We start from the raw sequence: 27,597 nt of genomic DNA on the forward strand, positions 1-27,597 counted from the left end.
GTTCGCGGTCCCCGGCAGGTTGGCTCGCAGGAGGTTGGGGGAAGCTCCCGGGAGGGCTCCGGTCACTCCGCGTCCCCGCCAGCCTGACCTTCATCGGGTGCCCCGCCGCCGGCCTCCCCGGAGTCGGCCTGCCGACGCCCCGTCGCTGGGGGCTGCAGAGGTTCCCCCTCCCTCCGGAGCCATCGCCTCCGCTCCGCGGCGGGGACAGGGGCCCCTTTGTGCCGGATCCGTGTTGAGCCGCTTCCCACTCTGAAACCGGAGCCGCGGGCGCTGGCAGCGCTGTGGCGGAGAGGGGTAAAGCGGATTCCCAGGACCCTCTGGGGGAAGGGGCCTGGCTGGGGCCCAGGCTCGGGGGCTGCATCCCCTCATGTCGCGGGGGGGTCCGCGCTGTCAGCCGGGCTGTTGACGGCCGGAGTGCGACAAACGGGACGGTGCCGGCCTTGCTCGTCCTCTTCCTCCCTTCTGTCCGTCGACAGCCGTCGTGGTGTGGGGCAGGGCGGTGGTGTCGCCTGGCCCCTGGCAGCCCGCCGGGGTTACCGCGTCCTCTCTGGCGCAGGGCAGGAGAAAGCTGATAAACGTGGAGGGTATTAGTGGGCCTGAACATCGAGTGCTTGAGAAGACAGTCTATGATTCGTCACTGTGTGTGAGAAGACGGAGACGTGATCTCCACAAAGCTATCGATAAGTGAAGCTAGCGTGGCCCAAACGTGTTAACCGGTTTCACTGCTTTCTGTGCCAACTATGTGTTCTTTGCTTGCTTCAGTTCTTCGGGCCCGCAGAAGGCTCAGAGCTCGGTGGTGAGGGGGAGGTTAGGTGACCACCGCTGGGCACTTGCTCATGGCCCTAGGACGTAGTCTGGCCTTTTTGTTTGCTCTGCAACCCTCCTTATTCTACGTCCTGACACAAGAGATGAGCCTCTCTTCACTTCAAATCCACTGCTGGTCTAATTCGCATGAAGGAATTTCTGATAACGATGGTAACTGATTGCAGTGCAGAACCCTAGCAGAGCCTCCCACTCCACCCTGGAACTCAAATGTCACCAAGAAGTCCCTAAGCCTTACAACAACTCAAGTCATTCTTGGTGCATAATGGTAGCAGAATGCACAACTGGAGCGTGTGGGCTAAAATGACAGGGTCCAGATCCTCCTCGCCCCAGGTGTGAGCTGGTCTCTGGGTGGAGTCAAAGTGGAGCTTCTCCCCATGCATTGCATAACTGGGCACATTCTTTTGGCCAAGGATTCACCTTTCTGTGAAGCGCACAACATGCGCCGTGTGAGGCAGAGTCTGTTCTGCTTTGATGGTGTTTTGTGTTATTAATGGTATTTCACTAGAAGTTCCCTAAAATATTTACTAGATTGTCCTTTTGAGTTGCAGCTTGGAACAGAATGAATGTGTGAGCTAGATCAGCTGCTTGCTGCCTTCCCTATTCTGTGCCTGCTGTATTGTATTGCTTTATTGGCTTTTTTTTTTTTTTCTTCTGACCTATGAGTTTGAGCTTCTCTGGCTTGTCTGTGCTTGTTCAAGTGAAGACTGTCTTCTTGGGCGGTAAAAAGCAGTAACTTCAGTGTGTCAGCTATGTATAGGCTTGAGAACAACTGCCCACCTGGAACTCCACTATCGAACGTCAGCGCGTGAATAAGGATTGTGTGTGACTGGACTGTGCCAAAATGCCGCAGGTCCTTGGCAGACTGTGTGCGTAACCGAGTCATAAAAGCCTGAAAACCTTATGGACCCAAACTCATTTCTTCACAGGACAATGACTGGTGCTTTTAGCCAATTTAAGTTACTGCAGATTCTATAAGAGCTAGCCTGATTCTTCTGGGCATTCCTTGGATGTCACTGCACCAGTGGCAACATGAGCTTCTGTTAGGAACTCATACAATATCACTGACTGTGGCAAATACTATATGTTCTTTATTCTGGCCATCTTGAGGGCTGGAGACTATTCAGTTGTTGTTTGAACTATATGGTCCGTGTCATGGCTGGCATCCAGTGATTGAACCAGGGACCTCAAAAGCTAAAAGTATCCGCCTGTAGACTGAGTGGAAAAAGCTATGCTCTTGATCAGAGAGCATTAATAAACTGTCTCTATTTTTGCCATCAGCTGATCAGTGATGTGTGAATTTGGGCTGCTCTTGAGAGCTCATGGGGAAATGCCTAAACAATAGGAGAACTGTTTAAGCCCTTTGAGGGACTCTTATCTCTTTAAAACAGACTTTCTGATCAGGCAAGCTATTTTATCACTAGTTACTCAGCATGATGGGTGTAGAAGGTTCTGTATGAGAGGGAACTGTGTCAGATAGATTAAAAAAAAAAAAAAGCCTTAATATCTTAGGCTAAGGCCTTAGTGGACCCTGAGTGGGACAGAAAAGTACCTACTGTATCTGTCAGTTTTTGTGAAGAATTTGGGATTTTGCTCTTTGAAGAATAACAAAAGAGCTCTGCATCCTTGGAGCACTTAAGAAGTTGTTTCAAGAGGTAGCTTTTTGCTGATGACCAGTGTAATTTAACATCCAAGTGCACTCTGACTGTCTGGGCACAAGTTTTTCCAGCACAAAGTCTAACATCAGTGCAAAAAGCCTGGTGTGTCCTCTGCTGTAATCATCCAGCTTTGTTTCAGTGACTGGTACAATAGTTTCATGTTCCTTCAAGCTGAAATGTGGTCTGAAGCCGGGCACTGCAATGAGGCAATTTGTGTGACTGGCATCCTAATCATATTTCAGCCTTCAGCGATTTCTCCTCACTGTGGAGAAACAATGGGAAAGAGCCTTTCAGACTTGTGATAGTCAGAATTTGTGTGTTAAATCTAGTGGTTGTCACTGGGCATTGTAGTTTGTTGAAGAGGCATGTGAGAGATCTCCATGGTACCAGAGGCCTGGATCCAGAGGCATTACGCTTGTGTGGGATTTTATGTTCTCTTAGTAGGTGACTACTGATTGCAGCCTGTCAGTAAATTTTTTCCAGGCTAGAGATGTTAGAATTGCTGCAAGCAACGTACAACTAACTCTGTTATCAAGTCTTCAGCTTCCTTAGTCCTGTCCGTGCTATGAGCTTGCGCAAGCAGTGTCTCTTCTGTTTGCAGGAAGATATGGTACTTGCCTCCTGGGCTGTTGGGGACATGGTCAATCTTTTCAGTCACCTATAGGTGATTATCTGTTGCCAGTCGCTTCCTCTTCCCCCACAGCATCCCTCCTGCTGAGCCAAACCTCTCCTGCGAGTGCTGAGCTGTATCAGCTGCAGCACTGCTCTGAAGTAGGCTTGCTGCCTGTCTCTGGCAAGGGCAAGAAGCTTTCACGGAGGGTTGGGAGAAGATATAGCATATTTCACTTCTTGAATGATTCTAGATATTTATTTTTGTTTCTTGGTGTTTTCAGTCAGCTGCTCTTGCACAAGGACTGCTGTCCAGTGGAAACCTGTGTGAAACCTGTGGAAACCCCAGTGCAAACAAAAAGCTAGGGGTTTGAGCTGTGGGATAGGAGCTGCTTCAGGAAGCCATTGTGCGGGAAATAAATAATACCACTGGATTGCTCTGTTTGTGCTTTCTGTTTTTAAAAAGCCTCACAGTGTTCTTTCCTCACATGTCGGGTTGAGTCCTGAGGATTGGAAACTGAGATCATTGCTTTGGGCAATGGGCTGAGAAAGCAAATGACATTCCAATGATGCTGAACAGTTAAAATCTATTCTGTAATGTGTGCCCTTTGGGCTGACTGCCCCATTTGCTTGTGTTCTCCCCGGAGTTTTGTGGATAACACCTGGGATATGAAGTAATTTATAGTCCTGTTCTTCAGCTTAAGATCCAAAAATTTATTTGAAGAGGCACTACTGATACCAAAGAGCAGATTCTGTGCAGATAGTATGAAAGCAGATAAAAGTTGTCCTATGACATACAGGATAATGAACTTGAGGAGCATGCGTAAAGTATGAATATCCACGGTGCAGGACAGTTCCTACTGGCTGCACTGCTTCAACTTTGTTATCTGTGTGTATCTGCAAAATATGTTAGAAAGGCATATGGGTAACTTTAGGAATGGAGTACCTACAGAGTAACTGAACGTGCCAAACTCTTCTTGAACCAGGAGATGCTACGAAGGGAATCTAAATTACTGAATGTTCTCTGTAGTCCACAGAGCAAACAATGTTTTCTTTTTACATGCCTGGTCCCATAAAAGACTGTGCAAAATGACTCTGTAAAAGTTGTTCTATAGTCCTGCCAGTTCATGTGTCTGAAGTCTGCCTTACAGTTGTTCTTTATGTTTTGATTTTTCCTGTAAGGAAGCAGTTGAGTAAAGCAAACTCTGGTGACAAAAGGTAAACAAAAAGCCCTTCCATCAAAGTGGAGAACTGACCGCGACATGGAACAGAAGCAATGGGTGTGATGCTTCACCTTGTTCTTCTCTTTTACTAGAAGAGATGTCTTAGGACTCAATCTTATCTTATTCAGCTCTCATTTCAAAAAGTTGGTTATACTCCCTTCTACAGCCTGTTTGGGACTTGGATCTATGCATGGAACTGGATGAACTTCAGAAACACCTTGATGATGATCTTTCAGGTTCTTGTCTGCATTATATGAATATTTGGAAGAAAAGTATTCCCATAATAAACAGTTTTAGTAAATCGGCTCTTAACAAGTAAAACCAGAAACCTGTTTGATGCAACCAGAGATAGAGAGATGCAGTGCTTTAAATTCATTAGCCATATGATTGCCACACACTTGATCTGAATGACAAAATATTTGCCAACTCTGTCTCCCATTCCCCCTTTCTCAAAAGACAGCTAATGGAAAGACAACTATTGGTAAAGTGGAGCCAGAACTTGCAGAACTGTAGCTGGGTTAAAAAAAAACAAACCACTGGAACCTCCAAATGGGAGGAAGGGGCAGAGAAGGCTGACTGGAGACATCTGACTAACCTGTAGCAAGAAGCCACCAGAAGCTCAGTGTTACAATGGAGCTATCTGGCCTATAGCACCTCTACAGGAGTTGATTGGTTTGATTGCACTCTGCTTCCTTAAGACTTCTTAATGCATTCAAGTAAACCTGATCCCTGCTCTGGGGGTTGCAAGGTGATTCAATCACAGAAGAAGAATATTCCATTGACAGGGACTTAAAAGGAGTTTGCTTCCCTCCTGCCCTGGAAACAGCCCCCATCACCCACCCACCCCGTATTGTTTCTCTCTTCTTTGCTCGGGGTTGGTTGAGGCTGGGGCATTTTGTTCTGGCTGGATCACTGCTGTTCATGTGAAGGTCTGAACAAAACAAACTTATTTACTGAAAGCCTGTTTGGAAGTGGGTGGACTGGCTCAGCCTGCTAGTGTGATGAGTTACCTTTACTAAGTTATAGGCAACTGTGTTACAGGATGGACTATTGATCTTGTCTTGCCAGTCACTGAGTGCAGAAAAAGAGAGAGCGGGTGAAATGTAGATTAAATCCTGGAAAAACTGTCTGCATTCAGTGCAGATTGAGACTGCTGAGGAGGGGTATAATGGCTTTGGCTGGAGCTTTAAACACCTGTTTTATCAGTGATTTAGGAAGAAATAACTTCCACTTGTTTGGGGTCCCTTCTGATTAAAAGGGAAGTGCTGATTGCATGTATTTGCTGGCAAGCTTAGTGTTTATTTGCAGAGACTGATGCAGCAGGGTAGGAAGTACCCAGCATGGAAGCAAGCAAGTGAAGAGGCTCAGGGAGTGGGACAGTAGGGATTACAGGTTCTCAACATCTGCATGGGTTAAAACCTTACCCTGGAAGAGGGGTAAGCCAGGCAGAGTGAGAACTCTGAAGTGGACTAGTGCGTGGAACAGGAGCTATGCTATTCACAGGACTAAGAAAGTAGGGTAGTCTCGTGCTGTTCCTGCTAGCTTGGATGTGTGTCCTTTTTTTTTTTTTTAAACTAGCTGCTGCTGCTGTTTGTAGCTCCCTGTTAAATACATAGACACAGCATACATGTCAAGATTATTCCAGCAACCATCTTGAACTTACCAAATGAACATGGCTTGTTGCCCTGTTAGAGTATGGTACCCCATGATCCAGTATTGATTTCCTCCCTCCTTTAACTCTGTGGATATTTGAGATTATAATAAAATTTTTTTATAGGAAGAACAAGTGGGGAAGAAACTAACACAGACCTTGATAGCCTAATACGTTCCTTCATTAACACTGTCTCATATTGTTGTGTTAACCAGGATAGTTCTGTGTTCCTGTAATATTAAAGATCTCCTAAACCATATTGGAAAAGAAAGCAGAATTTTTCCTTTTCTTGGTGAAACAATTTCTGCCCAGTAATGCTAAGTCAGTCAGGAATCCTAACCCTTAGATCAGCAGCAATGTGTTGGTAGAAGCCTGTCCTGTAGCCTTGGCCTCTGAGAACCTGATGGGGAATAGCTAATAAATGTGGAAAGTATTTAATTCTGAATGAACACTAAGAATATTCTGGAGTACTGTGTCCAGCTCTGGAGCCCTCAGCACAAGAAGGACATGAACCTGTTGGAGCGGATCTAGAGGAGGGCCACGAAGATGATCCAAGGGCTGGAGCACCGCTCCTACAAAAACAGGCTGAGAGAGTTGGGGTTCTTCAGCCTGGAGAAGAGAAGGCTCCAGGGAGACCTTATAGCCACCTTCCAGTACTTGAAGGGGGCTACAAGAAAGCTGGGGAGGGGCTGTTTGCAAGGGCATGTAGTGATAGGGCAAGGGGCAATGGTTTTAAACTAGAGCAGGGTAGGCTTAGATTAGACATTGGGAAGAAGCTCTTTACAATGAGGGTGGTGAAACACTGGAACAGGCTGCCCAGAGAAGTGGTGGAGGCCCCATCCCTGGACACATTCAAGAACAGGCTTGATGAGTCTCTGAGCAATCTGATCTAGTTGAAGATGTCCCTGATCAATGCAGGGGGGTTGGACTAGATGACCTTTAAAGGTCCCTTTCAACCCAACGCATTCTATGATTTTGAAAACTTGGAGTAACGCATAGGGGAATATGTGTCTTCAGTATGTTAACTTGGTCTGAATGTGGAGAAGACCAATATAAAGAGGTTGTGGTTTGAAATAGGAGAGTAATAAAGCAGCACATAGACTCAAGAGGTCAGCCCCTTAAGTGGAACAGGATCTTGCTTGTATTTTGGTATAATCATGGAGAATTCTGCTAGTGGACAGCCCCATGATCTCTAGAGAATCATTGTCTGGGAGACGGGCTTCTGTTACAGGCTTGCACGTAGCTCAAGTGACCTTTGTGTGTAGTTACTGTTTTGCCTGATGTCTCTCTGACCTCTCCCTGGCTGGAGAGATCAGCTGAAATCTTTCTCGAAACTGCATTAGGCGGCCCTGGCAAGCTTCAGTCCTTAGGGAGCGGCTGGGAAACACTGGCTCTTAGTCCCTTTCCCAGTCAGGTGACTCCACTAAGGGTGTGACCACAGCAAGAAGATAAATATCTCTAAGGGATGTTTTGGAGGATCTTCATGTTGCTTGGCATCCTCCCTAACTGTAGAGAAGAACTGTCCCCTCTTCAGAAAGGTGAGTATACCTTAAATATCAGTCCTCCTATAAAATTGCAGTGGAGAGCATGTTACTGGACATCATTACAACCACTGGTTCAGAGCTATTGGATGTGCATCTCTAGAGATGGTGAGGCTGGAAAGGACACCCTCTTCCATGTCCCATTTCATTCTCTCCATCAGGGACCTTCCTAGCACTGCTGTACCAGTAGCAATCCAGTTCATTACGCTGCTGGAGTCACGTGTAACCTCCTGGCTCCAGCTCCCTAGTTCGATTCTGACAAGAAGTCAAAAACAACAAAAAAACCCACACCAGGTTTTCATATCTGTCGTTCTGTAAGGGGAGGGGAGCTATCAGCCTTTTGTGTATTTAGATTGTTCAGATTGAAATGTTTATCTGCAACCTACACCAGAAGTGCGCTGGGATGAATACCTTCACCACTACCTGCTATGCAGAAAAGTGACTCTTTGGGAATCAAACAAATTGGTCACAGAAATCTCACACTGCTGCCTTGTGGTGTTGTCCTGAGGTGAAAGTCAGTTAGTAGCAGCCTGTTCCTGATTCAAACTCTTGCTTAGCTTGACTTTAGCACCTATATAGAAATTGGTCCATCATAAAAATGTGCCTCCACCAAAATCCCAGTTACTATTACTAGATAAATATAACTCAACTTGTTCCTGCATGCGTCTGCATCCAGTACTTGCTGTTGCACTTGAGAAAGGGGAGAAGAGTTGGGCAGAAGGCCTTGTATGGCACAGTGTACAAGCTCTGTTTGTGTGGATGAATTCCTGCAGGGCTGCATGCACCAGCCCTTTGAGCATTTGCAGAGTTCAGAGGCTTGTTCTTGGCAAACTTAGGAAAACAATTGCTCACAAGGAGTCTCAGGAGGCAGTCGAGCAATGCGCAGAGGTGATGCCTTAAGCATTTGGAGGCTGGAAGTACTGGAGTGTGGTGTAGAGGGAAGAGGATCTCTGTGGTTTACTTGCCTTAGGGAAAAGCTTCTGAAGTGGAGAAGAGTGATTATTACTATTGGGTCTACAAGTTTTATTTGTGGATCAGGACCCTGTTGTACTCATGTTGTGCAAACATGAAACAAAAAGACATACTTTGTAGTGTGTTGCCAGAATCACACGTGTTTTGAAAGGGAAGGTTTTAGCCTGATGCCATGGGCTGAGGGCAGGGAGCTGTGGTCTGAGATGTGTGATTTGACTGGAGCTGGTGTGAGATTTAACAACATGGTTAAAGGTGGAAACAGCTCTGCTGTGACAAGCCCTCTGGCATTTCCCTGAGTGGAGTTCAGTACCAGTGAGGCAGTCATGAGCCGTTCTATGTCTCTGCAGCTAAAGACCAAGAGCCATTTTTTGATAACTTAATAGGGAGTTGATAGCAGGTGTGGCCTAATAACTGTGTTGGTCATAAGTAAGCACAGGCATTTGGGGGAAGGAGGGGAGTACGCTTTTTAATACTACCAGCGAAAAGGGTTGTTGCTCTGCAGAAATCTCATTTGCATGGTTCAGTTTATCTACCTGATGTTGCTGGTTGTAGTGTCTGTAATGCCCTCGTCTGTAATCCTGCAGATGTGTGAAGTGAATAGAAATGTAGTCACTCCCTCCTTCAGAGACCTTGTCTTGCAGGAGCTGCAGTGAGGTCTCAAGTAGCTCTTAACTGTGATAGCTGAAAGAGGAAGGCAGAAAGGTAGGAATAAACATTCCTTTGCCCTGCAAATATGACTTGCTAGATAGGCTTCTCTTAGCAGAGGTGGTAGTGGCATCAGAAAGTCTTATGTGGTGCTGACCCACATATAACTCTAGTTCACCCAATATAATTCCAGTTATATTGCTTATACTTTACAGGCTCTGCCAGCTCTCCTGAATCACATGGTGGCTTTTGCTATATCAGGCTGTCCACAAGGTAGCCCCGTTGTCTCTACTTTGCTGTAAAACAACCTCCAGGCTTTGGCATGCATAACTCATACATTTGCTTTTCCTAGCAAAGTCAGGTTTTCCCAGTCTCAGGCTCTTGGTGGCTCACAACACGTGGTTTTTTGGGAATAACTAGGCATGAGGGGGTGGAGTAGCAATCTACTTGCTCTTCCAGGGCTCAGGGTGACAGCAGCAGCTGTTCTTCAGACCCTGTGTGCAGTGCTAAGTACCTTCCCTATGTCTGCATGCAGATCCAATTTGATCTGCTGACTGACATGGGCTCATGGAGTATGTAAAGTCCAGAAAAAGCTTGGCAGAAAAGGGTCCTCCTTGTTCTCTGACCTTTTTGCTTCTACCAGACGAGATTTTTCTGGACTTCTATAAAGTCTATATACTGATATGGAAATATGTACTCAAGTGGCTGCTACTGAGGTCATGGAGGCTAGCCTGTAGGAATATTATACTACTCTATTGTATTCTCCCACCTAGCTACTGTGCCGATGACTACAGTATAACCTTAAGCTCTGGGACACTTTGCCACATGATATTGTGGGCGCTGAAAACTCATGCGGGTTCAAAAGCAGATTGGAGAAATTAACGTAAGAGAAATCCATTGAGTGTTACTAAATTCATAGGTGCCACATCCAGCTCAGGAAGTTCCTGTCAACAAATGGTTAGAGGCTTAGAGAGCATGCAGGGAGACATCATGTATGCTTGCTCTGTTCTCAAAGTGAGGGAAGGTATCTGCTCTTGGCTGTTGTCTACAGAGCCTATGAAAACCCTTAGTCTGAGCCAGCACAGCTACTATTATGTTTCAGAGCCTGTTGATCTTAGTGATAGTAAATCCACGTTTTTGGGTTTGTAACTCCTGAGAAAATAAGTACATCTCAAATTTTAATGTGGAAACTGCAGAAAGAATGGATTCAGGGTGGGTTTTTTGTTCTCTTGCTTGACTGTCCCTCAAATGAAGAAGCACACTCTGACACACAACAGCTTCCCACATTTACCCCCAAATTCTAGCACTGTGTAGTCAGCCTGAATTGGAAACCAGAGATGGAAGGTATGTTTGTGATTCATTGCTTCCTGATAAAGTGGGGATGGGCCGTGGGATGGAAAAAGTGATACAACCTTTATGTGTCACATATAATTGATCTGTGTCTTCATCAGGAGAAAGACAAGAAGGGTCTGCGGCAGATTTAAGTATGCTTTTACATAACTATTTGTGAAGCTTTTTTAATCTTAGCAATTTCAGGAATGTGCAGTTTGGTTTTACTGGGGACCACTAGGAAGTCTTAGGAAGTTTGTGATGAGCTATAACTTTTTAACAACTGACCTGGATCATGCAAAAGTGTCCCAACTCTTCCCCCCAACCGCTTCCTCACCAGAGGACCCTAACTTTTTGCAATAACCCAGTCTGCTTTTCTTTCCTTCCTCCTCTTTTCCTACCTTTTTTTACTCCTTCTCCAAAATTGTCTTACTGTCTGGCTAAAAATCCCACTTCCTCCCGGGTTTTGCAGTTTCTGCTGTGAGCTGTATTAACTCTCAGTTGCCCTAACCTTCCAGCCTCAGCTGAGTGGATATTGATGGTGGAGCAGAAGGTTTTTTTGCTTGCCTGTTTTATAAATAAATAGACTTTTGACATTGAAGTAAATCTTCAGGGAAGTGAATATGAGGTAAATAAAAATTCTTCCTTCATCCCTCGCTTCCCTTAACCTCTGCAGGCCTTTTACTTCCCTTTGTGGAAAGTTGATGACAGTTACTTTATTTTGCATTATGGCATAAGTATTTCTGAGACTATGATGGGGATGGCTTACAGAACTAAGGGTCAAAAAAGCTCTGCTGATAGAGAGTCACATCCTACCAGGGCAGTGTTAGGTGCTCAGCTACTAAACGGAGTCCAGGCCTGTAAACCAGAACACGCGTTCATGTAGGTTTTATTTTTTTGTTTTCTTTAAATGTAGAGTTAGTCCTTTGTCTTGTATATAAATCCTCTTCATCTTTAGTAAAAAGGGACTGGAGAAAGCGTATGCGTGTGTGCTTCCTTTCTCCCAGAGGAACCTATGTGTAAAAGTGTGGGCACCAGCACATGGGGGCAGTGGGATTTGATAAACTGGACACTGTACAGTGAGGGGGGACCAGGCCCCACGTACAGTGCCTGGGGACCGTGCTTATTTTAGGCCTTCCTGGCCATGAGCTGTTCCCTTTGCTCAGCTGTTGTGATGCTACCTTTCCTGCACAGTGCTGTCATGCCGCCCCAGTGTTTCTATTTTAACTCTCTCTGGGGTTAGATCTTGTGACACAAGGATTTGGCATCTCTCCTACGTGCTGGAATGTGGCATCTCAGGAGGCACAGTGGCTGCAGCTGCTGTATCAGAGGGTGCCCCTCCTAGGAACTGGCAGAAGGGGGACACCCCTAGGATTGTGATGCATCAGAACAGGCAGCATCCCTGCAAAGGAGCGGTGGTGTCTAACTGTGCCCATCTCTGTTTCCTCCAGCCTTTTTCAAGGAGTTTGAAGAGCTCAAGACATACTTGCCAGCTGCCCACTGCTCCCCTGCGGCATCTCACTTTAAGCTTTCAGGTATGTAGTTACTGGGGTCAAGACTAGAGTTGCATGCCCTGGAGGCACATAAGATAGCTTTGCAGCCTGCTGACTGACAAATGGTGGAGAGGGAGTAAGGACAGGGACAGCTGGTGGCATGAGTGGAGGTATTCTTCAGGTTTCAAGGTTTGTGCACCTGAGTGTCACGTCCCATTTAACAACTTGCTTCTGTGGCTGGAATTCATCACTTTCAGCTTTCTGGAGAAACCCAGAGGAACAGCATTAATGTACTCCTGGCACTCTCCATGGGATGAGACTGGGCAAACAGAGCCAAACTGTTTCCAGAAGAAATATAGGAAATTCCTGCAGTCTGTGTTGGGGTGCTTCACTGTGTGGCTCATGCCACTGACAAGGATTTGCAGGAGGTGGGAGATGTGGACTCTTGACTTAATCTTCTTCATCTCTGCTGTGTGCTCTGTGGGCTGGCAGAATGAGCAGATACCTCTCTGGGGTGTGAGGGAAGCTTTTTATAACTAGGAATGTGCAAGAGGAGAAGTGGCAGCAAAGGACATCTATGCTGCATTAACCCAGTCTTGTCTAGAATGGAGTGGGTTGGTGTGCGAGTGACAGGGTTTGGGCCTTTTTCCATTACTCCCTCTCTCATTCCTGCACAAGAGCAACCCTGAACCTCTCCCCAAGGAATTCATAGTGTCGCACCACATCAGGAAAAAACCGGCAGTGCGGGCTAGCACAGGGGAATGGGCGAAAGTTCTGAGGCAACAGATGATGAGACAAACCTTTTGCCTTGTAGTCTAGATTTTGAGCCAAATGTAGCGAGAGAGTTGAGTGTAATGAAAACACTAGCTCAACAGGGATGTTTCTAGTAGGGAAATAGTGCTGCTGGGTAACTGGCAAGTGTGCTGCAGTGCCATTTGGCTGGCTAAGCTGGTGGGCAGCTTATAGGGCTCCTCCCCATTCAAGACATGCCTGCCTGCTGACTGCTTAGCCTTGTTTTCTCCAGTCAGTTGTTGTAATCCCGTAATCCTGAGTCATACTGGGAAGCTGGAGTCATCTCCATTGACAGAAGACTTATTTAAAGCCTTTGAAGGCAGATTTCAAATAGCTTTAACTACCTCAGTTTCTGTAGCTTTTGCTACCCTCTTGAGGGCCTTGGTTAAAAACGGAATCTCTACAGAGATGCCTGGTGCTGTTCAAGGGTGTTGGATTCACTAGCATCCCCAGTATCTGTACAGCTGAGGTCTGGCAAGATTGTCTTCTACAACATTCCTTCCCAATGGTCTGCAGGCCTGCCAGGGAGGCCATCTGTCTGCAGGGAAGGAGCAGGCAGGTTCAGTCCTGGGCATCTCTGCTGGATCTAGCCATCTGCTGCTGGAGGCGCAGTGATGCGAGTACTTGCCTGCAGGGCAGTAAATTGGGCTCCTCCAGCTCCAAGAGTCATGCAGAACTGTGCTCTCTACAAAGGCACAGCCAGTGCTATGTTAAAAAAAATCACTTTTGTCTCTTCTCAGCTTAACTGAAATCTGCAAAAATTCTCTGCTGCAAGAAAACGGGGGTGATGTCATCAGAAGATGATGCTGGCGGGGAGGCTCCTGGGGGCAGTTTCTGGGAGGTAAGGAAGGATAATCGAAGTGTGAGGGAGGTAGGAATGCCTTCTTACCTCCCACCTGTGGAATTAAGGGTTGAGTTTCAGGTTCCTGGGTGACATGTTGCTCTTGGGGAGTGGAAGGGAGGAACTGTGGGGAGGTTCAGTAATGTGCTGTGTGTTACTACATGGAGGAGGGGACCCTTTCCTCCACAGATGCTGTGGAATGAGAGTTCCTTGTTCAGCTGACACTGATCTGTGCTGTGAGAGAGGCAAGCAAAGCATCTCAGCTTCTTCCCTCCAATGCTGTGCCTCCTTGAGGGAGTGCCAAAGGAGGGACTGAGACCAGCTGCTGGCTTCAGAAGGGTCTGTGCTCCCTCCCTATGCAAAGATTGACCTGCTGCTGTCTATTCTGAAGGAACATGAAAGTCAGTACAGTATAAATGATGGCGTTATGTGAAATTTCAGGCTGGAAATTACAGGCGGACAGTGAAGCGTGTGGATGATGGGTACCGGCTCTGCAATGACTTAATCTCCTGCTTCCAGGAGCGAGCCAAGATAGAGAAGAACTATGCCCAGCAGCTAACAGAATGGTCTCGTAAGTGGAGGACCAATGTGGAGAAAGGTAAAGCTGTGTTCTCTGCATTTTCCAGTGTTTGGTTACAAAAAAAAAATTGTTTAGTTTGGCAAGTCCTTGGGCTGTCCAAGTCTTAAATCAAGCTGCAGATCTCCCCTTTTACAGTTGGCTTGGCTGTCTCTCATCCAGTCAGACAATAACTACCAATGCTGTGATTTAGTGGCAGTGGGCTCAAACTGATTGTGTCTCACAAAGTAATGGGAGACAGGGGGAGGTGCCCCAAAGGACCTACTGGTCTGTGAAGCGGAAGCTTAGCCTCAGTCATGAACTAGTGTTACTATCTGTCCTGAAGCTCACACCAGATCTGCGAAGAGAATTTTCTACAGAAACCTTCTCCTAGCCGACACCATCTGGGATGGCTAAGGCTGCCCAAAAAAAATGCCTGTCTTGGCCAGGTGTAACAGCCATTCTAGATGCTGCCTGTTGGGACTTCTTCCCGCTTCTGCGGTCAGGAGGTGTAAGAGCCCCTCTGGTGCTTGTTCCTTCAGGTCCACAGTATGGTACTCTGGAGAAGGCCTGGCATGCCTTCCTGACAGCTGCAGACAAACTGAGTGAAATTCACTTAGATGTCCGGAACCACCTGGCTGGCGAAGACTCAGATAAGATCAAGGCCTGGCAGAAGGAGGCCTACCACAAGCAGATGATTGGAGGCTTCAAGGAGACAAAGGAGGCAGAGGATGGGTTCCGCAAGGCCCAGAAACCCTGGGTGAAGAAGATGAAAGATGTAAGCGAAGTGTGAATGGGGAAGGAGGGATAAGGGCAGTTGAACTGGCTGCCTGACTGTGAGAGCCACTGGGCAAACAAACTGGGTTTAGCCAAGGTAGCAGAGAATGCCAGAGAGGGAGGGACGTCTTGATGGTCTCTTGGTGATTTTGTAACTTCCTTCCCATGTGGGAAGACTGGTAAGAAACTCCGTATTCCTGCATGGCAGGCGAGCACTGAAAAAGAGATAATTTGGAGCTACCTTTTTGCTTTGGAGCATGGTTTGCTAAATGCCAAATTGGCATTCCTGTTATATTGTCCCGAAACAGTTGCTGCAGACTGTAACAAATGTTAACATGTCCTCTCTGAGTAATTGAGGATCAATGTAGTCAGGATCATGGCTTTCTCTGCATCCTCCTCCTTACAGGTGGAGACTTCAAAGAAAAACTACCATGCGGCCCGGAAGGAGGAGAAAACAGCCCATACAAGGGAGAACCATGCCAAGGCAGACTCATCTGTCTCACAGGAACAGCTGCGCAAGTTGCAGGAGCGTGTAGAGAAGTGCACTCAGGAGGCTGAAAAGGTGAGCATGTGTTGTATGGATGTGGGTCACAAGGATACTCCTCTGGAGGAAAGAGCACTGGTTGTAATGTCACTCAGTGAAATGGCTGCTGCTGAAGCCTGAAAGGAGGTGTGAGATCCCATTGTTTGAGGTTTTAGTGAGTTAGGCTGAGACTTCAGTAACTGAGACTAAGGTCCCTCTATCTTTGCTATGGGGTAAGAAATAATTTATAGTAAATTTAAAAAAAAAAATAAGAGGGGGTGCAGGGGGCAAGAGCTGCAGAGTTGAAGACTTGGCCACTGAAAGTGGCTGGTTTGCCTGCCAAAAAGAGTGAAAGTGCAGAAGGCCCTCTATGGAAGAGGGTAGCAGGGAAGAACAAGGAACTTTCAAGAATATTAGGAGAGCAATGGACTGGGATATCAGCTATGGGATTTCTTCTTCTTTCTGTAGTATATTTGTTCGGGGGTGCAGTGCAGTGGAAAAACTTGTCAGCCCCAAGCCAGAGCAGGGGGAGTGTCACTGGTTTGACATCAAGGCAACACATCTCACCATTGCTGTCTTCCTGGGTCGATACAGTGCAAGGATCAATATGAGAAGATGCTGGAAGAGCTGAACCGCTACAATCCCCGCTACATGGAGGACATGGAGCAAGTATTTGAGGGCTGTCAGGAAGCAGAGCGCAAGCGATTGTGCTTCTTTAAGGAGATGTTCCTGAATCTGCACCAGCATCTCAATCTCTCCACCAGTGAAAGGTACCAGCCCTGACCCAGGAGGGAATTCTGCCAGCCTGGGGTGCCCTGGGCTCTGGTGAAGGATGCCAATTCCGATGTCTGTGAAAGAAAGCTGCCTACTTGCATCGGTGCTTCCAAGTGTGTCTTAGAACTGGCATTTGGTCCCTTTAGATTGACCAGTGCTGGCGTCTCTGGTCTTGGACAGTGCCAGGTTTCCCAGAGAGGATTCCTTCTGCCTCTGAACCCTTCCTCTTCCAGTACTGTCCTGTGGGTGTTTTTACTCTATGAAATGCCTCCATGTTGCTATATGTAATCCCAGTCTGAGGAATGCAGCTCTGTTGCCTTCTAGTATCTATAGCTATTACACCCATTCTGCCCTGGGTAAAGAGACCTTTTGTGAGATAATGATAACCATAAGCCTACAAGTTTCCATTAAGTAGGGGTTACATGGGGAAATGGGTGCAGCCAAAACTCTTCTGTGCTCCTATACTCTTAAGGTGGAGGCAACAAATCTGAGCCACCTCTCTGTGTGCACGAATGTGCCAGGCTCTTTCAATGCTCACTTGATGAGCTGTACTGAGAGCTGGCAGATGTTAGCCTCTGCCACACCAAGCAAGCCTGTCCCGTTTGCCAGGCTGACTGTTCTGTAAGGGTGGCTCCCCTTTTCCTAGGGCTTAACAGGTGCTGCTCTAGCATCCTTAATCCCATGGGACTCAGAATGCTATGTAATTGTGCATGAGGTTATGCTCTTCCTTCCTACTTGGCTCTTGGGAAACTGCTGAGGGACTTGATTACTGATGATTCTGTCTGTTCCTGGTCATAGCTTTCATGCGTTGTATCGAGATCTTTACCAAGTCATCATGGCTGCAGACAACCAGGAGGACCTGAAGTGGTGGCGCAACACTCATGGACCAGGCATGGCGATGAATTGGCCTCAGTTTGAGGTGATGTAGCATTCTAGAGTGTATTGTTACTATTTACAAACATATAGCTGCTTTACTGAAACTGGTGGATTGCTAGTCTTGGGTTGGAAAGACCACGTCTTTGCTTGGCAGGCTTAAGATGTTAGGCTCTCCTAAAATGTTTATTGTGTTGTAAGCTCTCTGGTGCCCAAAGGGACACATGCAACCCTGCCAAACTGCAAATACTCCAGCCATCCAGCTGCAAGGTCAAAGAACAGGGGTTGGTTCTCAGGGCCTTGGGACGAGTTCCTGTTACAATTTTCTCATGGCCCCTCCTGTTGCACCTTGGGATTCAACAAGAGTGAACCCGATATGCCAGCAAGGCCATTTGGCTGATCAGCCCAGCCACAACTGAAGTATGACCTGGTGGTCTGTCCTATATTGGTCAGAAAAGATGTGCAGAGCTTTCTGTTTGAGTGGCTTGATGGTGTTATTGCTTTTCCCTGAACAGGAATGGTCCCTTGAAACACAGCGGGCAATCACTAAGAAGGAGAAGAGTGGCAAGATGGCTGATGATGTCACGCTGACGAGCATTTTGCCTACACGGGATGGTGTTGTCTCACAGACCCCTCTGCAGACAAGGCGAAGGTAAGGGCTGAAGTCTGGGTCCTTCTAGTGATGAGATTTGGCACGGTCATACTAATGCTGTGGGAGACTCTGGTGTGCGTTTCCCCAATTCCTCTTAGAATCATAGAATCTTCATGGTTGGAAAGGACCTTTGAGATCATCAAGTCCAACCATACACACACAAAAAACCCCCCTACAATCTCTGTCACTAGAATCCCCTACAATCTCTGTCTCTTCCTGCCAGACAGGGTGAGGAGAGTTGGGAACTGGCAGCTTTGCCAGTTAGCTGTACTGTCTCCTAAATGCAGGCATCAGACTTTATTTATTTTTTTTTCCCCAACACGGTGCTGAGTACTACCTAGCAAGTCTGGGTATAGCTGCTTCCCTTGATGGGAAGCATGCTGGAGAATAGGGAGAGGCTGAAGAGACTCATGCCCTGCAGTTCCAGTAGCCATCCTGCTTTGGTGAACTCTGGCCTAAGTAAACTGGGCAGAAAAGAAAGGGGATACAGTAGTGGCCATGAGACATCTCTATATTTCATAATCTATTGGATTCAGGGGCCCTATTTGCCAATCTACAGGTTTTCCTATCAAGACGAGCAGAACAGCCTCTTCTATGACAGCCTGAGGGCACCCACCCTTGTGAAGTTAGTATGGAACATAGCCACTTCAGGGGTTTTTGGGTTCCAGGTGCCTGTCCTCTGCTGCTCTTCCCTTCTTTCCAAGTCCCTAACTTCGAAAACAGCATTCCAGACATCTCTTTGGAACGGGAGACATGGGGTTTGTTGTCTTATTCTTGTCTGGAATAACTCTGGCACAGCTGGGCTCTCCAGTTAAGACTGGCCTTTCTTGTGTGAGAGGGTCTGCTGGAGTAGAATGAGGTCATAAACAGTGTGCATGTGTGAAAATACTTTGAGAATGAGTTACCCTCATGGCCCTCAGGGCTCTAATGCTGGGATGCTTTCAACCAAATCTGTTATCTCCTGGGATCTCTCCTCTCTATTCACCCTCACTCTTGCACCTTGTTCTATAGCATAGCAGTCTCGGGATGGGGGGGACGTCAGGGTGGTGCATGATTCAGGAGGAGGTGTGTGAGATGAGTCTGCTAACAACCATCTTGTCCGCTTTCTCCTTCCACATACAAAGCGGAGGGAAGGAAGACATTTCGGAGTGGTCAGATGAGGACACTCCCAAGAAGTGCCTGGATGCCAATGGGCATGAGGAGGACATAAAGGTACCAGGTGTACGGGTACGAGCACTGTATGATTACACAGGACAGGAGGCTGATGAGCTGAGCTTTAAAGCAGGTACAGAAGCACTAATCTCTTACTAACCTTTTGCTGTCCTCACTCTGTCTGACTGAATGATTGAAACACTCTAAGACCTGGATGTCCCTTGGAAAACTGATACTTGCTCTTCTTCTGCTGGCCTGACCCATTGTCAGCTCCTCTGAGGTGGATGATACACTGGGAAGTCCAATCTGCTCTAGACTAAGAGACAGTGAGGCCACATAAAAAGAGACTGCCTAGGCCTTGGTCACAGCATAGGGAGAGCAGACACCAAGTGGTGAGAGAGATCCTTCCTGCCTCCTCTTAAGGCATTTATTCTGCATTGTATCTTGAGATTTTATTAAGTGCTTCTCCCTTGTGCCATCGATTATAAAAAAAAAAAAAATATATAGGTGGTCTGGATTGTCCTTTGAAGTAAGCAGAAGATAGATGTTTTGGGTGAAAGCTCAGCTGACTGACATGCACTACTGAAGGCAGAGTTCAACTGCCAAAAACCAGCTATGCAAACTGTTGCTCAAAAGTAGTATCTTGAGACTGGAGATCCTGGCTCACAGCAGAGGATTGAGTGAGACAGAATGCTGGAGCAAACAGACCCTTCCCCTTTTCTTCCTTCAGTTAAATCTAATTTGCATGTGCCATCTTCTCCAACTCCAAGAGGACATCCGGATCTTGACAGTGTCTCTAATCTTGCTTGTTTTGAGTCTTACATGGTATCTCTGTGCTATACCTCTGCAAAATACACCTGTTTTGAAAAGACACTGAAGTCCTTCAGTAGCAGGGGCTTGTGCCTGAGGCAAATATCTATGCTGTGGTGTTACCATACTAGTAAACTTCCTAACACTAACTTGTTGCTTTAAAATATCTTGCAACATGGGTGCTCTAGAACTTGACTCTTTGCTCTCTCTTTCCACCCAGCAGATGTAATGAGGCATGACTGGTTAGCTTCAGTCATCCCCTTTTTGAATCTGCTCTGAGAAGCACGCACCAGTAGGGCTTAAGCTTAACAGCAGATGACTATTTCTGAGCCTCTGCCAGTGTAAGATGTGCCTATTGATGCAGTCAGACCTCCCTCTGGCAGAAGTATGACCTCCTACTAGTGGAGAAATGGGACTTTTCTGCCCTTTCCCAAAGTAGATGTGGGAAGGTTAAAAACCTTTCTTGGTGATAGTCCAAGAAATGAGTCCGTGCGTTGCTGGCCAAACCAGATACTCCATCATGGAATAGTCATTTGGGGTCCTAACAGCCAGAGCTTAGCAGCCTCTTTCATTTCCTTCCCACCTGCTACGCAAGAGCCACTAAGAAAGAAATCTCTTGAGATTGTTCTGATCTCTCTGGCTTGTAAGCATTTTCTTCTGGGAGTAGGAAAGCAGGCAGCAATATAGGGCACAAAAATATTTCTAATGTTGAGAAGCAGAAGCAAAGGTCTGTCTCTAAGTTCCTTGCCCTAGGGGATGGTGCTGAGCACAGATACTGAAGAGGTCAGTAACTCTGACTTTGATTGAACTGTGTGGTATGATACAGAGCACGATAAGGGGAGAAAAGTGTGGTGATTCACACCAATACATCCTTGCTTCTTATCAACTCTTCTGGGGCAGGGAAAAATGCAATGCTACTTTTGCCAAATCTGCTTCCTAATGACTGTTTTTGCTTTTAGGTGAAGAACTAATGAAGATTAGCGAGGAAGATGAGCAGGGCTGGTGCAAGGGCCGACTTCTCACTGGCCAAGTTGGACTCTATCCTGCTAACTATGTTGAGAAGGTTGGATCATGATTGCTACTGCCCTGCTAGTGTCTCACAGCCATACCAGCATCTCCTGCAGAGGTCACTGGGTCACTGCTGTCCCCAATCCACCTTTGCAGTATATCCAGCAACTTCTGGACTTTGAGGGCACGTATTCCATGTAACTAATGCTTCACTTTAAATGCCTAGACCTGTAGGGATTTTCTAATAAATAAACAAAGATGAGTGAAGACTTCTCTGACTGTGAGCACTATAGGAGTGGAGTGCAGAAGGGAACAGATTCTTTTAACTGCCACTCAGTGAAAGGAGATAAGTGACACACGCAACTCTTCAAAACAGAGAAAACAGACTTCCTTGGCTTCAGTGCACATGCATCCATAGGGTGGTGGGGTCTGCCCTGCCCCCAGGCTTCCTGTTCAAGGAACTTTGGATGTGCAGGGTAATAGGGAACTTTGTAGTACTGCTTCCCCTTTTTGGCTCAATCAAGCTGACTGGTGTAAATCTATTTTTTCCTCCCACAACTTTCAGAAGTCTTCAGTGTTCTTCGCCTGCAGGTTTGTTGGCTCTCTGGTAAGGCAGCTGGTATAAGTGATACAGCTTCAATAACCTTGATGTCCCCTCCCACTGCCCTCAGATTTATTGGGGTAACACCAGGAATGAATGATAGTATAGCCTGGGGACAGGAGAAAGAGGCTTCTATCTCATATGATGTGGCTAAGTAGTTGTGAACAGAACTGTCTGGCAGCAGGCTGGAGTTGACCAAACGTTCCCTGAGCTAGAATGGGTCTTGACATGCACTGAAGGCTGGTGATAACAAAAAGGCAGCCACATTCCAGTGCTGTTCTGCTTAGAACCCCTAAATGCACTAGTATATGTTGGGGTTTCTAATGCCTCTAGATTATTTTGGCTATACTGTTATTCATGAATGCTCAGTGCACAGCAGAGACCCTCTTTTTCCTTCTCCTGCATATTCTTGACTTACACGTGCTTTGTCAAAGAGCCCTACGCTGTGATGAAGGGTAGCAGAGTGTGGAAGCTACCTGCTGGCTGGCACACTAGCTGTAGAGGGATAACTCTTCTTCTGGTCCTGAATCGCTGCAGGTGTACTTATGCCCAGTTGTTAAGTGCCATTCAGCAGGGAGGACCTATCAGACCTCTTTACCTGGCCTGTCTTTTTGCCCTTGAAAGCCTCTGAGGCTGCTGAGTCAAAATGGGGTTCTTATCCTAGTGCTCTGCATATTCAAACATCAGGATTGATGGACATGTTCTGTATAGGATAAGCCCAAGAGCTTGAGGGGACCAAAAAAAATAAGGAAAAGTGACTATTTTGGGAAAAACAAACAGTAGTTTAAAAATGGTTTACTTACTACATCTGCTTGAAACTGTTGTTGAGATGCACTGTGAGTTTGTAGTAGCCTTCCGTAGTGAAATTCTTGTTCAGGCTTGGCGCATGTGAGGAACTTGGTTAAGTCAGACTCACAGAACTTGGTCAAGCCTCCACCAACCATGCTGGGGTGAACCGCTTCAGAGTGGTTTTGAAAAGGGGTGATACAGATAAGGAGTTGTGAAGTCATAGGTGAGAATTTGGGATTAAATGACCGCAGAATGTTAACAGCAGCTAGTGAACCAAAATGGATGTTTAACAAGCATAGACTGAAAAGGAGGTGGGGATGGATAGATGCAGACACTGTTAACTTATGAGAGATTGAAGTACCACAAACAGCTTGTTGCCTGCCTGCCAGACAGAGCGGAAATTAACCTTTTACAGCACACTGGATGCCTTGAAATGTAGCCTGCTGTGGACAAAGAGATCTAAGACTAATGCTAAATGTGCTTTTGTGACACCACAGAAATGTATCAGCTGTTGAAAGGTCTTGCTCAAAGTATCCCTAGCACTGTAGTTCATGAATGAGGGGGAGAAGGGTGCAAACCAAATGAACAAGGCTAAAGCATTTTGTTCTGAATCAGTAATGTCATTTCTCAAGAAAAGAGAAAGTATTCCTAAAAGGTAATTAAAGATCTAAGCAACAGACATTAAAAATGCCCGGATTTAGCTATGAATTTACTTATTCAAAGTCCAATATTTGAAGAAACCTCTAAGCTCAGGCCATGTAATTAGAGGTGTTGGTGTGTAAGCACTTAGATTTATTTAAAGATATAGTACTGAAAGCAGAGACTAGATCTCAGGTAAAGTATCAACAGTGTTGTATAGTAATTGCAAATGCTCCACTTGCTGACCCACAACTGAATGATTTGTTGCTGCTTTGTCCTAACACTCATGAATGTGAAGAGAGCGTGCCTGCCAGGCCTGTGAGATAACAGAGACAAAACCGGATAAAATGACCTAAGATGTGCTATAATGAATATGAAAGTTTACCTTATTGGCCTGGATATTTTCAAACACTAATACTAGCCTTTCATGTGAGGTCAAAAAATTCTAGAGGGGAGTTACAAAGGATAACTGGAGGCTTAACTTCAATTCCTCTTCTGAGTTCTAGTCAGGCTATAATTAGGGATGGAGTTAGGTGTGTCCAGAACCTGCTATGAGGACAGAAATGTCCACTGGACAGGACCTCTGATTACAGTATAAACAACCTGAAACTCCACAGGACAAAGTCTGAACAGACTTGTTTGTTCTAGGAAAACATGACCACCTGATCATAATGGGCTGCTTGAAGGTTTCCAGAAACAGTGACATACTGCAGCTTATGTGATCAAGTCCCCTAAAGGAATGTTTGCACATCAGAAATTCCTGCCAAGAGCTGAAGTAATGGAGAGGAGACAACACATCGAGAATGAAGAATTGCTTGGCTGGACTGTACCTCATAAATTTCGGCATGGCATTTAGTCCTGGCTACTCAAAACCAAATGGATTAGTAAAAGAGAGCCTCTGTAGTAAAGAACCAGCTGGAGGGGTAAAAAAAATCAATGATCTTGTATTAAACTAATAGCTCTGCCTGGAGACTTAGTTTTCCATACAAGCAAATGAGGTTTCAACCATAAAGGCTCTAGTTAAAACTTGTCATCCATGCCCTGCCAAAAGTTTTGTGTGTGAACAGAGACATGCACACATGAACTAATTGCTGTGCCTGAATTCCAGAAGGCCAGCAAAGCCTGTTCTTCCCCCATGGCTTCTGTAAAAACATACAGATGCATCTCTGTGCCTCATGGGCAACATGGTGAAAACATTATCTAGTCATTTTTTTTTTTTTTAATAAAGCCACTCCTTGTGGAAAGCCTGTACACCTGTGGCTGGCAGATAATTAATTTGGTTCTAACATCTTCCTGGAAAATAATTTCTGAAGTATCACGCAAATCTTGGATTTCCTGTTGATCATTAATTTTCTAGGAAGAGGAAGTTAAAGATTCTCTATGACAGACCACACCCATTTCCCCAAAGCAGCAGCTGAGCTTGCTCAATCCATTAATGATGTTTATGCCCTGTAGGCAAAATCTGGGTCGCAGAACCCACAGGACAGCTGTGCTCTGTGATGGCAGCTGAGAGTTGCGGTTAGTTTCTAACTCTTGGTGGCTCTCCCACAGCCCTGTGTGGAGCTTGGGGCCATTGGTGCTTCAGTTTACTTTCCATCCTACTTCCCCATCCCCTATGTCCTTGTTGTGGCTGTTTTGCTTGGCACGAAGTGCTGAGGCAGGTACAAGTATGTGGCAATCCTGCATGAAGACCCCCCTCGGAGCTGTTAGAAACTGTCCCCTGCTCCCTTTGCTCCTGCCCTGTTTGCAGATCCAGCCCAAGGCCGCAGCCGTGTGGAGCTCAGATCTGCTATTTCAGGCAGGTTTTACCTGACTACAGCGCAGGCTGTGCATGAACTGGGGCTGCTTCAGTTTAATTTCTAGAGCTGACAGCGTTATGCTTATGGGCAGCAGGCTGCAAAATGCCCCTCTGCTTGTGAAGAAAGCTGGTGCTGGAGTTAAAATGGACTTGAACAATCCACTCAGGCCAGTAGGTGATCGTTTCTAGGGTAAACGCACAGAGATTGGCTGCAGACTGGTCATGGGGCTGAACCTGAGACAAAGCCACTCCACAAACTCCATCTTGACCCATGGAAATGTGGTTGGAAAATACCCACTACAGACTGGCAGGAAAGATTGTGCAAAACAAGCAAGGCAAAGTGTCTTCAGAGAGACCTCGTACACACACACACAAAAAAAAAGAAAAAGACTTGCAACCAAGTGTTGCACCACTGCCCAGGTACAGGCTAGAAGGACCTGGAAAACTGAGGGGCTGCACAGGAGTGAGACTGTTTACCAAGCTGCCTATGTTCTTAGAAGATCAAAGAGGATGAATATGAGAAGATGTTTCTGGAGAAGATGAACAAATCCTTGCTGGGGGGAAGGGGAGGGCGCACAATGGGGTAGGTTCTGTAACTGGAAGAAATAGGCTGGTTTTCTGTTGGAATATCTTTACTAAGCAACATGGCTCCAGTGAACTTTTCCAAACCATATTTCAGGCCAAATCACCTTCGATGCTTTCAGCACATCCACTTTACTGTCTGTCCCCTCCTGGTTTTCATCATACAGTAACCACGCTTGCAGAGGTTCCTGGTTTGTTTCTCAGCTTAAGGCAATTACAGCTGCAGCTTGAGACTTCCTTTCTCCATAAGCAGTGTAGTGGTGGTCGGTTGTGGTTCCTCTTTAGTGTGGGGGCAGATAATCTCTCCTCTTCAGTCTCAGCGCTTTCAGTGGGTCCAGCTATTTACAGATCCTATGGTCCCTTCCTCCCTGTGTTTCCTTTCTATCCTACCAGCTGGAAGTCTTCTTCCAAGCCCTGTGCTCTCCCCCTTTGACTTCACTACCTCTTTCCTTCCTGAGTCTATTGTTCCTGCTTTCAGCAGGAGGCCGACACCAAAACAGCCACTGCCCCCAGCTGTGACCACACTAGCCCTTTCTCTCATCCGCACAGGTGCCACACAGTTCCTAAGGAATGCTACACCCACAATCCTATGGATGTTTGTCCCACCAGTGGCCCTGCATCCCCTCTACACATTGTGGCCACCTGCAGAGCTGAAGCACTGCTACCTACTCCCTCTCCATCCAAATCCCTCACAATAACCTGTTTGACAGTGGTTCTTGCGCTCTGTGATAACTGTACGTTCTCAAAAGAGCTTCATAGTAAACCAACGGCTTTCTCATCTTTCCTTGTTTACCTTGTCTTTTCATTAGCCCTGCCTGCCCTGCTTTCAAGGGTCACTGTCTTCTGCTTTAGGCATGCCTCCCACGCTTACCGTAGGAGCTGCAGGCTACTAGTCCCTGTACTAGAGGGATTCAGTTTAGAAAACTCTGGAGAGTGGGGTGATCCTGCAGGGAAGAGAGATTACACGTCCACTGGAAAATTTGGAAGGGTCATGTCTCAGAGGAGGACAGCCCTGCCAGCTCTGACTTCAAGCAAGTTAGTGCCTGTGCTGTGGACTGCCTTCAAAGGAAGGTGAGGTAGCTTAGGGCCTGCTCACTGCCCAGTCTCTCCACCTTGCTTCCATATGGTGCGATGAGCATGACTTGAAGCTATACATCACTGAGTGATAGTCACCTGCCAAACAGCCTGCTCCTGGCAGGAACACCTTAATATCTCCAAACTGACCATTACAGCAGGGTTTAAAACATGTCCTCAGATCCTGGAAGCCCCAGGGCACATATGCTAGCTCACCCCTGCTTTGGGGTATCCCAAAGCCTCCCAAGTCCCGAACACCTGCCAGGCCGGTCAGAGGTGATGCTACATGACTTTTGAAAATAAATATTTGATTATAATATTGGAAATGGAGTTACAAAAGAAAAGCCTGAAGACATACATGTATACACACACTCACTTAACTACTCAGGAGCAATTGGGAGCAGCGTGCTCCTTCCCTGGTCCCACACTCCAGTTACCCTTTCCATCAAACCCCAGCAGTTTTGCCTGGCAGCCCAGCAACATCGGCTGGCACAACTGAAAGGGATAGTCCTCTCTTCCCCCTTTCAAACCTTCCTAAGCCCTTCCCTTACTTGCCTCAGCAATCACACGAGCAGGAGGAGATCAGCTCAGCAATGCAATGACAATCAGCATTTGAGCGGGGCTAGGGACACAACGCAGCCCAAGGCTGCCACTTGCCAGAGCGGGTGCAAGGGACAGTATGTGCAGCAGGACCAGCCTTTTGGCTGCAACACAACCCCAAATTGGATCAAGCCAGCCATGACTGTGCTCCTCAGTATCTTTCAAGTTACCCATCCGTTGTGTTCCTTAATTTGTGTGTTCCTTCTACCTTTGATGGCTTTTCTTCAGACCACACCACTTGTAAGACTGCAGTAAAATTGTGTAAGTTGTAAACCTGAACAAAATATTCACTCTACACATGGTGTATTAGTTCCTTATCTTAGATCTTGCTGGAAGCATTGCATGGAGTCAGTATGTGATGTTACTGCTTGCCTCAATGCTTTACTTTTTCCTAGGAAGGCAGCTACTAATTACATTCAATTCAGCACACTGGCAGGCTGGTCACCCATGACCCTCAGCTGGCTGCTTCCCTTGCATCAATCCTAGCAAATATATGGCCTTACGGGAACCCAGGGCACCTTGCTGACCTGACAGAAACCTAACCCAACCCAAAGAAGTTTTCTATGTGAACCCTGAAACCATGGGGAATTGGGAGCATCTTCTTACACACTGCAGGAAGGGACATACCTGTTAAGAACCCATGCCTTGTTCTAGTGAGAAGGAGAATGCTTTCTCTTTGATTCTCCTTTCCTCCTCTCCTCTATCTGTGGCTATGCTTGCCCTGCTCTTTCTATTACTGAAAACAGCCAGGCCGCCACGAAATACTGAGCAGAGCTCTCTCCCAGGGTTACTGACCATCCCCAGGAGAAATCA

At 46.5% G+C, this 27,597-nt stretch overlaps 2 protein-coding genes across 10 annotated transcripts in view; one reads left to right on the plus strand and one right to left on the minus strand.

Annotated features, from left to right (window-relative positions):
* Nucleotides 1-2,299, minus strand: part of DDB2 (damage specific DNA binding protein 2) — a 22,284-nt gene extending 19,985 nt beyond the window's left edge. For all 3 annotated transcript variants that reach the window (XM_074584433.1, XM_074584431.1, XM_074584432.1), the window contains exon 1: nucleotides 89-2,299. In XM_074584433.1, the coding sequence (XP_074440534.1) occupies nucleotides 89-604 (516 nt within the window). In that variant the 5' untranslated portion in view covers nucleotides 605-2,299. The remainder of the gene's footprint in view (nucleotides 1-88) is intronic.
* The window catches only part of PACSIN3 (protein kinase C and casein kinase substrate in neurons 3), a 25,457-nt gene extending 556 nt beyond the window's left edge, over nucleotides 1-24,901 (plus strand). For 2 of the 7 annotated variants that reach the window (XM_074584442.1, XM_074584443.1), the window contains exons 2-12: nucleotides 11,902-11,985; nucleotides 13,476-13,576; nucleotides 14,018-14,174; nucleotides 14,675-14,910; nucleotides 15,316-15,471; nucleotides 16,027-16,202; nucleotides 17,005-17,125; nucleotides 17,595-17,731; nucleotides 18,856-19,016; nucleotides 20,653-20,756; nucleotides 23,379-24,901. In XM_074584442.1, coding sequence (XP_074440543.1) covers nucleotides 13,523-13,576; nucleotides 14,018-14,174; nucleotides 14,675-14,910; nucleotides 15,316-15,471; nucleotides 16,027-16,202; nucleotides 17,005-17,125; nucleotides 17,595-17,731; nucleotides 18,856-19,016; nucleotides 20,653-20,756; nucleotides 23,379-23,396 — 1,320 coding nt within the window. In that variant the 5' untranslated portion in view covers nucleotides 11,902-11,985; nucleotides 13,476-13,522 and the 3' untranslated portion in view covers nucleotides 23,397-24,901. Of the gene's footprint in view, nucleotides 1-11,901; nucleotides 11,986-13,475; nucleotides 13,577-14,017; nucleotides 14,175-14,674; nucleotides 14,911-15,315; nucleotides 15,472-16,026; nucleotides 16,203-17,004; nucleotides 17,126-17,594; nucleotides 17,732-18,290; nucleotides 18,357-18,855; nucleotides 19,017-20,652; nucleotides 20,971-23,378 lie in introns of those variants that run through there. The other 5 variants (XM_074584439.1, XM_074584440.1, XM_074584444.1 and 2 more) reach the window with 3 other exon arrangements.
* The last annotated feature ends 2,696 nt before the right edge of the window (nucleotides 24,902-27,597 follow it).

The sequence above is a fragment of the Larus michahellis genome, chromosome 4 (genome assembly GCF_964199755.1).
Source record: "Larus michahellis chromosome 4, bLarMic1.1, whole genome shotgun sequence".
Taxonomy (NCBI): domain Eukaryota; kingdom Metazoa; phylum Chordata; class Aves; order Charadriiformes; family Laridae; genus Larus; species Larus michahellis.